At 33.9% G+C, this 13,312-nt stretch overlaps 1 protein-coding gene and 1 long non-coding RNA gene across 4 annotated transcripts in view; one reads left to right on the top strand and one right to left on the bottom strand.

Annotated features, from left to right (window-relative positions):
- Positions 1-13,312, top strand: part of LOC148945026 (uncharacterized) — a 34,271-nt gene that overhangs the window by 6,941 nt on the left and 14,018 nt on the right. The gene's annotated exons all lie outside the window — the stretch shown is intronic.
- Positions 1,082-13,312, bottom strand: part of LOC148945025 (uncharacterized) — a 66,792-nt gene continuing 54,561 nt past the window's right edge. For 2 of the 3 annotated variants that reach the window (XM_089098571.1, XM_089098573.1), the window contains one exon: positions 1,082-3,297. In XM_089098571.1, coding sequence (XP_088954697.1) covers positions 2,942-3,297 — 356 coding nt within the window. In that variant the 3' untranslated portion in view covers positions 1,082-2,941. The remainder of the gene's footprint in view (positions 3,298-13,312) is intronic. The other variant, XM_089098572.1, reaches the window with a different exon arrangement.

The following is a 13,312-nucleotide window of genomic DNA, read 5'->3' as shown; positions in this document are numbered from 1 at the left end:
TTTACGCCATAGTATGCTAGATGGTAGCTATCTACGTTTGCTATCATAGTAGCTACATCGTTAACTTAAGGGTCTTTAAATCCAGTAACAGAAATAAACCCTAAAGTTTTATGTCATGAAAAAAAGTTTGTTTTTACCTAATCCCAAAATTAGCGCCACAAGTCTTTTATTTGTTTGGTATGGATGAAAAAAAAAACCAACAAAAACATACGTAAAACAATAACACCTTTCAAGCCAACTACAAAACCGAATAGGAAACGACTTTTCAACCCAGAAAATTTTGCAGAAACCTAAATTCGAGACCTCTTTCCCATTTCCCCCTTTCCCATCCCGAACATGTTATGAAGCAAATTTTTATCAACATTTTTGTCCCAATAACATTTATGCTGCTCAAATGCCAACTTTTGGCCTTTTTTTCGTAGTTTTACTGAACCAACTTTTGTTTCAACCGAGCCGAGTACATATAATGACCGATCTTATAATAGGACACATTAATTGATACACAGCGGAGTAGAAATAGCTGTTAAAATCACGTTTCTACGGATTTTTTCCCTAAACACTTAACAAGTAAATGCTGCATCCAGCTCGATTTGCAATATCAAGAGCCAGGTAACCTAATTTGTCTTGGAAGCCTCTTTTGATGTCATATAAATAAACTAGGAAGTACTGTATATAAGTTTAAAGAATATACAAAGAAATTTACGAAAAAAGAAAAAGAAATATGTGAAAAGAACACATATAGCCGTATTGAGTTTTTTTTTGTAAGCGTTCAGGTTTTCTATTAGTTCCAAAAAACGATCAGACTTATTCCCTAAGATGAATGAATCAATTAAAAAATTTAAAATAAATGAACTATTTAGTAGAGTATCAGGGCAGCGACTTTGCAGGTGACTCTAAGGGTTAGTTTGGCTGTACTGTTGCCATTCGTTTGCCAGGGTGAGGCCACCAAGTTGAAGTTTTTTATGGAGAAGCTACTAGACTCGTGTTCAATATAGACAGTAATCTTTTAGCAAATAGAATTTAATCACAAAAAATAATAATTAAATAAGACAATGCTATAAATAACAATACTCAATGGCCATTAGCTTAATTGAACAAAAAAGATAGAAATTAAAACATAAAATCATGGATGTGTTTTACGATATATTCTTGCAATGAATAATCTAGGAAAGGTTCCCTTGCAAGCATACAAAGCAATATATTGCACTTCGAACGGGACTAGAACTAAAGCAGTCAGTGTTACAATCAGAGGAAGGGTACAATTCAGATCGCAAGAAGAGATGGTAGAGGGGTTATAAAGCTTCAAAACCGGTGAAACAAACTTTTTTGTTCCGTTCAAATGATCCATCTCCCGATATTCTAGGGCCATTGCGTGGATACGATCACCCCTGAGAAGACAAAAAAAGACAAAAAAAAAAAAAAAACATACATCAGTCATCTTTCTTCTGAAAAAAAAAAAAATACAAAATCCCAAATTTTTGTAAATAGCACCGCGAAACGTCTACAGTAGGGTTCTCTGATATCATGAATCTGACGGTGTTTTTCTCGTTAAGATCGCGTGACTAATTGGTTGTATGACTCCCCCCCCCCTTCCCGAAAATCCGGCAACTTTTCTCAGGCTCGTGGATTTTGATGAGTAGCATTAGAAATCGGGATTTTTCTAGCTGGGCATCATAGAGTGCAAATTCTAAATTACACTGGTATCTCAGCTATGGATGTTAGACACACCTAGGCATTTATAGAATAGTTTTATTTATACAAGCAATCACAGTTTAGAATAAAAATTCTAACTAAATGGCGCTAGTACTTACATCGAAAAAAAAAACAACAAAAAAACACGAGACTATAACTTATTACACACTGACATGTAAAAAGGAACGAACGAATTGGCGAACGGAATTTATAATTAAGACGTCTTATTTTGCTTATTTTTCTCGGGCCAAAACATTTATGTTGTCTTTCCCTGTTGGACATTTGGAGTCAAATATTAAATCCAGCTACAAAACGGTTTGAACTTGATTACTTTCAGTTACACACAACAATTCATTAGCTGCCGCGTCAAATAAGAGTACTAAGGTGTCTTTTTAAGTAGTCTAAAATATTCTTATAAATATTTAATAAAGCACGTGGTATTATTCTTATATGCTTGAAAATAGTGTTTCATATTTGTTTCTTTTTTTGTAGCTTGCTTACTACAACTTTATCCATATTAGAGAGTTTTTGTTCACTACTGTCAAAAATTTTCCACAGAGATGGTGTTTTCCTGTAAAATAAACAGACGCCCTTCTGTGTTTATTTGATATGAATGTTACAATTCAGGAAAAAAATAGTCGAGATTTACTTAATGTATACCATTGTAAGTTTGCGTTCCTACTTTTGAATGATGAGAGCAAAATCGTTAAAGACACTAAACAAAAAATCCATTTTAAAGTGCTCCAACCTTTTTGAAATTTCAGCACAGATCTGTTTTTCCTCTATTGATAATCCTTTCCTTCCTTCTGTAGCCTTTTTATTCTTTTTTTTATCCTTTTTATTCTCTACGTCTTTTTTTATGATACTGATGTTGTAGACATCTTTCCAAGCATTGCCTTGTTTTCCTGGGCAAATATTTGGATGCTTCGAAATACTCATAATAATTCTTCGACACTGCAAATTTTTCAGTTTCTATTCAAATTGCCTATCCAAGAAAATATTCAATTGCAAACAAAACATTTGCACATTTCCGGTTCTTAGGATTATGAAAACGCGTGGGGCTAGTAAATAAAAATTGAGCTCCACCAGCGAGAGAAACAAGAAAAATATATTTAATGATGCATAGCCAACACGCAGATTTAAATCTGAGAATCTTTGACGGTACGGCTCATCATTTAATCTGAACGGCTTTAAATGGAAATACATTTTCTTCGGCTTGTGAAAATTACTATTCTACAAGAGGTTTTTATTATAAAAATGAAAACTTTTTCCTACAATGGTATTTTATATGACAGTTCAGATTCGATTTATCTGAAAATTGTCTTTCGCAAAGAACACATTTATACGGTTTCTCACCTGTATGTAGTCTTTGATGTTTTTTTAAATTGTCCGCTCGAGAAATGCTCTTCCTGCATACATCACATTTAAACGATTTTTTCCCCGTATGAATCCTTTGATGTTTTTCTAATGCTGAATGGAAGTTAAATCTTTTATCGCATATATTGCACTCATAGTCTTTTCTGCAAATTTTCTTAAGCAAGCCAATGTTAGAAGTTGAACCTTCCATAAGCGTATTGGTAGCACTTGGTGAAGTATCCGCAAATCCTACAATAAAATAAAATAAAGAGGGTGGAAAAAACCTAAAACGATAGAATAAGATATTTTGGTACTTCGGCACTATATCGGCATTTACAAGGAAACCCGTCACGAAAAACCTGTTTTTGACGGGTTAACCGCTATAGCAATACAATGATAACGTGGTTTTCATTGCGTATACGATATTTAAACTGTTGTTTTTTGGGGTTTAGGGGGGGGAAGGTACCTAGGTTAGGTTACGTATTTAATATACACTATGCTTTACCCTTCCCCCCTCCCCCACCCCACCCCCTAATGTGCAAATATATAGCCAAAATTTGTTAATAAACTATTATATATTCATCCTATTTTATTTCATTAGCATTAATCAAACTTGACTTTTAAGAAGTGCCCATATAATTCCCAAGTTCTGATATTTTCACTCATATATTCTAAAGCAATCACAAAAAAATCAGTAAATTAAGAATGAAAATAATAGCAGAACGAGAGGCTTGAACAGATTCAAATCCATTACTATAAACATTACAAAAATAAAACTCTTTAATATTTTATTTACAGATTTTGTGATTCAAGTAGTGAAAATATCCCTGTGTTAAGAAAAAGAAAAGAAGGAAACTTGTTATTGCAATTAATTAAACTTTAGATTAAAGGTGGATCTAATGGTTTGTCTTTCTTTGCTAATATTTTAAGCAAAACAAGAAAGGAACAAATAAAAAAAGTGGCCTTAAAAATATATCGCCTCTTTCTTACATAATTGCATTTAAAAAGAGCTAGTACTAACTATAAAATTCCTTTATTGCTTAATTTCTTTTTTGTTTTGACATTGAAATTAACTTTTAGAGAAGTTATTTCATTAAAGCAGAACTTTCATGTAAGGTATACACAAAATCCCTAGGATCCAAAAAGATTGATGAAAGTAACTTCTTTTTAAGAATCATAAAAAAAAATCCACAATGCATGTCATAGTTCACAGATTAGCTGTCAGAACAAGCGATTGTTAGGGATCCCCGAATCGTTGTTTCAATTTTACGATATTTTCACATCTTGTTTAGTTCTCCCGAGGAAAAAACAGTTTCAGATATCCGGACCGTAAAAAGCAGTTGGAACTTGATTATATTTTACACATAAAAATAACTGATCAGCCTATCAGCAGATGGAACAAAGAAAAGATGATCAGCAGTCAGAGCACGTGATTTTCAAAGCTCATAAATACTAGGATACAGTAGGGATTTAGTTATATTACATATAGAAATACTAATCGATCAACCGATTAGCAACCGAAAAACGTGATTTTTTTAAGCTCGCAAGCCGTTGGAATCTGATTATGTTATAAATAGAAATAAAAAGCGATCACCCAACCAGCAGTCAAAATACGTGATTTTCAAGGTTCGCAAGTCGTTAGAAACCATTGAAACTTGATCATATACCCTAATGTATATGATAACATCACTCCAATATACCCCATTATCATGCATCGATCCTGTCAGTCTTCGGGTTAAAATGATAGCATTAGAAGGGTTAGCCGTCTTATCATCATGTGAGTATTGTCTTAACTTATGAGCAGTTTTAACACTAAACTTATGAGCGATGATTAACATTGTTAATCAACGAAAATGCAAATGCCTTATGGCATAATTAAGCGCATTACCTGTTACAATGAAATGTTATATGGTGATGTTACATCACCATGCAGACTACATTTTCAATAATTTAACGGCTACACCTTTCCAAAATAAAACATGAAAAACAAAAATACCCTGACACTATAAAGTCGCAACGGTCTTTTTAAGACATTAAATAAAAAAACAAGTTTTTTCAACTAAAAGTAAGGAGCAACATTAAAACTTAAAACAAACAGAAATTATTACGTATATGAGGGGGTTCGCCCCTTCGTCAATACCTCGCTCTTTACGCTAAAGTTCGAATTTGTTCGAATCACAAATCCTTGAATCACAAAGGCCGTTTAATTAGAATAGATAGCTCTTTTGAAAGTACTAAAAAAAATTTTAGCGTAAAGAGCGAGGTGTTGACTAGGGGGCGAACCCTCTCAAATACCGGTAAGTAATAATTTCTGTTCGTTTTAAGTTTTAATGTTGCTCCTTACTGTCAGTTGATAAAACTTGTTTTTTTTACTTAATTTCTGATCGTTTTTTAAATAATACTGGGAAATCCGGCGCCCCCTTCATAGAAATGTCCCTTCCCCTAAGAAAACATCCTCCATAGAAAGATCCTCCCACGTAAACACCTCCTCCATCCCCCTCACCAGAAAAATATCTCCTGAAAACGTCTGTATACCTCCCAATAACCAATACTATATGTAAACAATGGGGAAAGTTCATAACTTGCAGCCCTTCCCCCGGGAACTGTGGGGGATTAAGTCATCCTCAAAGACATATTTATTAGATTTTCGACCATGCTGAACAAAATGGCCATCTCAAAATTTTGGTTGGGTGACTTCGGGAAAAAACTGAGCGTGGGAGGGGGCCAAGTTGCCCTCCAATATTTTGGTCACTCAAAAAAGGCACTAGAACTTTTAATTTCCGTTCAAATGAGCCCCATCCCGAAAATCTAGGAACACGGGATCGATACAATCACCCCTGAAAAAAAAAAAAAATAAAATAAACACGCTTCCGTGATCTTTCTTCTGGCCAAAAATACAAAATTCCACATTTTTGCAGATAGGAGCTTGCAACCTCTACAGTAGGGTTTTCTGTTACGCTGAATCTGATGGTTTTATTTTCATTAAGATTTTATCACTCTTAGGGAGTTTTTCCCCTTTTTTCGAAAATATGGCAATTATTTTAAGGCTAGTAGCTTTTGACTGGTAAGACTAAACTTGAAGAAACTTAAATATTTGAAATCAGCATAAAAATCCGATTGTTTTGATGTATCTACTGGTATCAAAATTCCGTTTTTTAGAGTTTCGGTTACTATTGAGCCGGGTCACTCCTTACTTACAGTTCGTTACCACGAACTGTTTGATTAAAAAACTGAACCTTATCAGGGCACTCTCAAATTCGTAATGGTAAAGAGTTCAAAATTTTTGGTCCCATGTGACGGAGGCTAAAACTGACTCTAGTTGTAGGTCGTAATTCCGATGAAAAATATGATTTATGAGATGTGGGGTGATTAGGATATTACGAGTTTGTCGCAAAAATTGTAGAAAATCTTGATGAAAGTTGATCAAAAGCAAATTCATTACAAATAAGGGAAATAGAACCAGATAGATCTGATTTATCCAAAATACACCAGGAGATCCGCTTAGGTGTCTTACTGAAGCTGAACAATCAATATTAAAAGGGATCCTAAGTGCTTGATTTAGCAGAATTTTTATTGGTTTATAAATAGATTCAAAAGTAGATCCAAAGGTTTTTGGATTACAACAATTCAAAAACCTAAAAAAATAAAACCAAAAGTTTGAAGAATTATATAATTCCCCCCCCCCCACCATAAGAGTGAATTTATCGTTTATATATATATATATATATATATATATATATATATATATATATATATATATATATATATATATATATATATATATATATATATATATATATATATATATATATATATATATATAGACACATACAACATTCCAAATGGAAAGTATTTAAGACATGAAAAAAAGTAGAATTTTTTTTTTTTTAAGTTCAGTTCAGAATTCAATTCAATTTATTTACAACCTGTCAAAACAAAAAAGGGCGCAGATCCCCAAAATGACAGAGTACACAGGGAAAAAAAAGAGAAAAGAGAAGAAAACTTATACACTGAACAAAAATAAGTAGTTTTTACAGCCATAATAATCATAGACATAATCACAAATCATATATCATAATCACAAGATAATCAAGACATAAATCAAAAGACATAAAAAAATCATATCCCCATCACAAAAATCATAAAAATAAAGAGGACCAATCATGATATAGTTTACTGGCGGAAGATTTAAAATCTTTCACTCTTTTATCAATAATTGTGGAAGGAAAAATGAGCCTAAAAATTTTTGGGACGAAAAGGAGTTACTAGTCCAAGGGGGGCATATGTAAAAGGAATTTAGCAAATTTACTTCTTTTTTTTTAAGCATGAAAAAGTTGCCAAATAGGAGACAGACAAAGAAGATGAGGCACTGTTAGACTAATTGCTAAAGTTATTATGTAAACTGCAAAAACATTTATGGTGTCTGAGACATAATTTTCTTTTTTTAAATTAAAGTAGTAAAATACCTCACAACTTTGAAATTAGTTTGTTTTTTGTTTGATAAAGACAACTCGATAGGTGAATAAGGCCTAGAGCTTTAGGAAGGCCCAAAAAACAAAAATTTGCACCATCAATTGCGACAACACCTTTACGGGCAGCTAAAGCAAAGGCCATTGCTAAATTGTCTGAAGTAATCAAAATCCAAAAACGCGTCAAAAATGAAAATGAAGAGCAAAGACACGGGCTGTTAGAAGATATGTGAAAACGACAATTATAGCAAAAATGAAAATAAAGAGCTAAGACGCACGTGGCGGTGGCTTGCCAAAAATTAAAATGAAGAGCAAAGACACACGCGGTTAGAAGAAATGCGCCACCAAGCATGTCAAAAATTAAAAAGAAAACCAACCTGGACAACAAGAATCAAAACGTGACAATAGAACATGATAGCGATGATGATTGGGTTTGGTATTTTGACATGGATAAGGTCATCAATGTCTACCATACCTTTGTAAATAAAAACAAAGGTTCGGTGATAGGTATTTCATGATGACGAAAGGCAAGATTTCCAGATAGAAAATATGTTTTGAGGAGGACACTCCCCCACAGCCCTCAGAGCAATGGTTTTAAATTATGCCCTGGGGGGGATATAAGGTTTTTATAGAAGGAGTTGTCGTAGAAACTTCAAAAAAGCTTATTAGATTCGAAATTCAAAGGGATAGTGCCCCTTGTAATAGTCAAAAGCGATTGGAGGGCAACTAGCCCCCCCCTCCCACGCCCATTATTCCCCCAAACACATCCAATCAAGATAGAGATAGCAATTTTGAGATAGCCATTTTGTTCAGCGTAGTTCAGTACCAGATAAAAAATATGTTTTTGAGGAGGACACTACCCCACAACCCTCAGGGCAAGGGTTTTAAGTTATGCCCTGGGGGAATATAAGGTTTTTAAAGAAGGCGTTGTCGTAAAAACTTCAAAAAAGGCTCATTCGATTGGAAATTCTAAGGCTAGTACCCTTTTTAATAGTCAAAAGTGATTGGAGGGCAACTAACCCCCCTCTCACGCCCATCTTTTCCCTAAACACATCCAATCAAAATTTGGAGATAGCCGTTTTATTGAACGTAGTTTTAAGTTCTGGAAATTAGGTCTTTGAGGATGACGACTCCCCCAAAGCCCTCAAGGCAAGGGTTGTAAGTTATGCCCTGGGGGCATATAAGGTTTTGTATAGACAACTAGCCCCCCCCCCCCAACGCCAATCATTCCCCCAAACACATCCAATCAAAATTACGAGATGGCCATTTTGTTCAGCGTAGTTGATTTCCACATAGAAAATATGTTTTTGAGGAGGACTCTCCCCCACAACCCTCAGGGCAAGGATTTTAAGTTATGCCCTGGGGGCGTATAAGGTTTTTTATAGAAGGCGTTGTCGTAGAAACTTCAAAAAAGGCTCATTCAATTGGAAATTCAAAGGGCTAGTGCCCTTTTTAATAGTCGAAAGTGATTGGAGGGCAACTACCCCCTCCCCCCCTCTCACGCCCACCTTTTCCCCAAACACATCCAATCAAAATTTTGAGATAGCCATTTTATTAAACGTAGTTTTAAGTTCTGGAAATTATGTCTTTGAAGAAGACAACTCACCCACAGCCCTCAGGGCAAGCGTTTTAAGTTATGCCCTTGGGGCATACAAGGTTTTGTATAGACAACGTTGTCGTAGAAACTTCTGAAAGGGTTCTTTCGATTTTAAATTTAAATTGCTAGTTTCCTTTTTAATAGACGAAAGTGATTCTAAGGCAACTGACATCCCTTCCACGTCCCCCATTTCCCCAAACACATCTAATCAAAATTTTGACATAGCCATTTTGTTCAACGTAGTTGAAAGTTCTGGAAATTATATGTTTGAGCAGGACACTCCCCCCGCAGTCTTCAGGGGAAAGGGCTATAAGTTATGCCCTTGGGGTATATATGGTCCTCATGGAAGAGATACTCGTGTAAACTTCAGAGAGGGCTCATTTGATTGGAAATTGAAAGTTCTAGTTCACTTTTAAAGCGTCAAAAGATATTGGAGGGTAACCAGCTCCCCCCCAAACTCTTTTTTTCTAAATGCATCCAATAAAAATTTTAAGATAGCTATTTTGTTAAAAATAGTTCAAAGATCATATAACGAAAATTCCGGTGTTGACACAACCTACCAGGGCCCGGTGGCAGGCGTTGTAAGTTATGCCCTTGGGGCATTTATGGGTCTTATGGAAGGAATGCCCTGGGGCATATATTGTTCGTATGAAAGGGATGCTCGTATAAACTTCAGAGAGGGCTAATTTGATTGGACATTGAAAGTTCGAGCTCACTTTTTAATTGTCAAAAGAGACCCGAGGGCAGCTAGCCCCCCCACACACCCTTTTTCCCGAAGCCCATCCGATAAAATTGTTATAACACCCATTTAATTAAAAATAGTTCAAAGGTTAGATAAGAAAAATTCCTGTGTCGACGGAACCCGCCAGGGCACAGAGGCAGGCGTTATGAGTAATGCTCTAGGGGCATATATAGTTCTTATGGCAGGGATGCTCGTATAAACTCCGAAGAGGGCTCATTTGGTTGGAAATTAAAAGTTCTTTTTAAGAGACAAAAGAGATCGGAGGGCAACTAGCCCTCCCCCCCTCCTCCACGCCCTAAATGCAGCAGATAAAAATTTTGAGAAAGACATTTTGTTAAAAACAGTTCAAAGTTCTGATAACAAAAAACTCCAGTGTCGACACAGCCCCCAGGGCCCGGGGGTAGGCGTTGTAAGTTATGCCCTGGGGGCATATATGGTTGTTATGGAAGGGATGCTCGTATAAACTTTATAGAGGGTTCATTTGATTGGAAATTGAAAGATGTAATTCACTTTTTAAGAGTCAAAAGTGATTGGAGGGCAGCTAGCCTCCCCCCACACTCCATTTATTTTTTTTCTCAGAGGCACTTTATATAGAAGGGGTCGTCGTATAAACTTCGATTGGAAATCGAGAGTTCTAGTGCCCTTTTTAAGAGTCAAACATGATCAGAGGGCAACTAGCCTCCCCAATTTGAGGTAGCCATTTTGTTAAAAATAGTTCAAAGATCATATAACAAAAATCCTTTACGTACGGTCATTTCGTTAAAGATAGTTCAAAGATAAGATAAGAAAACTCCTGTGTTGACACAACCCCCCCCCCCCTTAGGGCCGGGGCAGGCTGTGTAAGTATTACTCTGGTGGCACATATGGCTCTTATGGGAGGTATGCTCGTATAAAGAGAGGGTTCATTTGAATGGAAATTAAAAGTTGTAGTTCATTTTCTCAGAGTCAAAAAAGATCGGAAGGCAACTAGCCCTCCCCGCCCTCCACGCCTTTGGGTGTAGCGGATGGACAAACCCATCCGATAAAAATTTCAGGTGACCATTGTGTTAAAAATAGTTCAACCATCAAATATTAAAGTTCCAGGGCAGACACAACCCCCCAGGGCCCAGGGACAGGCGTTGAAAGTTATACTCTGCGGATACAGATGGTTCTTATAGAAGGGATACTCGTATAAACTTCAGAGAGGGATCATTTGATTGAAAATTGAAAAATCTAGTTCACTTTTAAAGAGTCAAAAGAGACCGAAGCTTAATCTAGTCCCCCACGCCCTTTTTCCCCAAACCCTTCCGATAAAAATTTTGAGATAGCAATTTTGTTAAAAATAGTTCAAACATAAGATAGTAAAAGGTCCGAGGTTGACACAAACTCATTTTTTCACTCTGATATTGTTACTTTGATATCAGTTTTGATACTTTGATGAATATTTGATTTTTTTTTAAGTTTGGTTTTTATCCCAGAAATCTTTAACAATTTAAAATTTCTAGCAATCGAAAACCAACAAAAATTAACTAAAAAAAAACTTTCCAAAACATCAGCTTTTTAAATAAAAGTAAACGACATTTTAAAATTAATTTCAGAATATACAAATACCTTTTAAAGTTCAAACTCTAAACGACCATAAATTACTATTGAAGAAGAAATGAAACCCACAACGAAAAGAAGTTAAACAAACAATCATATCAAACACATGCAACAATCAATAATATAAATCAATAAATAGATCTTAAAGCGAGTAATGCTTAGATTAAATATGAAAATCAAGCTTAAAACGAAAAAAAATATTTTCTTATTGAAGTATAAATGAAACTAAAAAAGAACAGATATTAAATAAACAATCAATTCATAGAATAACAGAACATATATTAATGTAGATTAATTAATAAATCTTAAAACAAGTGAAACTTAAATTGAATATGGAAATCAAGCTTGAAACGAACTAAAAACACCACAAACAAGAGTTTGGGTATGACCTCACTCTCTCACTGTAAAAGTCTAAAACCTACTGCATCATTGGCGCTTTACTGAAAACTATATGTGTCTTGAGCAGTCTTGGAAATTATAAACAACATCAAATGGAATATTTGATGTATAATGATATTAATTGTTGAAAGATCCATCAGTTCAAGAATTTATTTCACAGTAATTATATTTTTATTTTCAATGCTGTAAGAACTGGAAAAGAAAATATTTATAATATAATCCGTTTTCAGTTAAGCGCCAATGACGCAGTTGGCTTTTGGTTTAAGAAAGAAGGCAGTATCCAAGCACTTGTTTGTAGTGAAACTAAATTCGTCTTTAACAAGTTTAAAAAGAGCTAGTAAACTAAACTGAATAATTGATGCATGAAGATATTAATTGATGAAAGCTCATTAATTAAAAATGTTACTATAATTTTAATGTTTATTTTCAATATTAAGTACAAAAGAAAATATTTGTCATAAAATTGGTGAGAAATGGAGGTCATACCCAAACTCTTGTTTGTGGTGATTTGTGTTCGTTTTAAGCTTGATTTGCATATTCAATTTAAGTTTCACTCGTTTTCAAATTTATTTATTAATTTACATTAATATCATTTGTATGTTTGTTTGCATTGATTGTTTATTTAATTTCTGTTCGTTTTAAGTTTCATTTATACTTCAATAGGAAAATATTTTTTTTTCGTTTTAAGCTTGATTTTCATATTCAATCTAAGCATTACTCGCTTTAAGATCTATTTATTCATTTATATTATTACTTGTTGTATGTTTTTCCTATAATTGTTTATTTAATTTCTATTCCTTGTGGGTTTCATTTATTATTTAATAGTAACTTCTGGTAGTTCTGAGTTTGAATTTTAACAGTTATTTGTATCTTCTGAGCTTAAGTTTCAATTGGGTTTTACTTTTCTATGAAAAACTTATTTTCCGGAAAGTTTATTTTTTATTAATCATCAAGAAAAGGCTTAAATTGTCTGTTTTTAGAAGACAAGCGACAATGAGCATCCATATATAGAAGCCTGCCGCGTATCGAATGCCGGGGCCCGGCGGTGAATATAGCACGGCGCCGTGCTAAATATATATATTATATATATATATATATATATATATATATATATATATATATATATATATATATATATATATATATATATATATATATATATATATATATATATATATATATATATATATATATATATATATATATATATATATATATATATATGAAATGTATATATATATGAAATGTATATATATATGAAATGTATATATATATGAAATGTATATATATATGAAATGTATGAAAAATGTATATATGAAATGTATTTCATACTGACAAGACAAGCTGAGGCAAAAGTTAAAGGTCCAATAAAAAAAAAACATAATTTTAGAAAGGCTACTTCTAATTTAAGGTCCACTTGTACGTCAAGACATCACGAAACGGCTCAAATTGTCTGCGTTTAGAAGAAAAGCGACA

Source organism: Artemia sp. Qi Xiang Cuo, chromosome 13, assembly GCF_049724085.1.
Source record: "Artemia sp. Qi Xiang Cuo chromosome 13, ASM4972408v1, whole genome shotgun sequence".
Classification (NCBI taxonomy): domain Eukaryota; kingdom Metazoa; phylum Arthropoda; class Branchiopoda; order Anostraca; family Artemiidae; genus Artemia; species Artemia sp. Qi Xiang Cuo.
The sequence above is the reverse complement of the archived record's forward strand: the minus strand, read 5'-3'. Positions and strand labels throughout refer to the sequence as shown.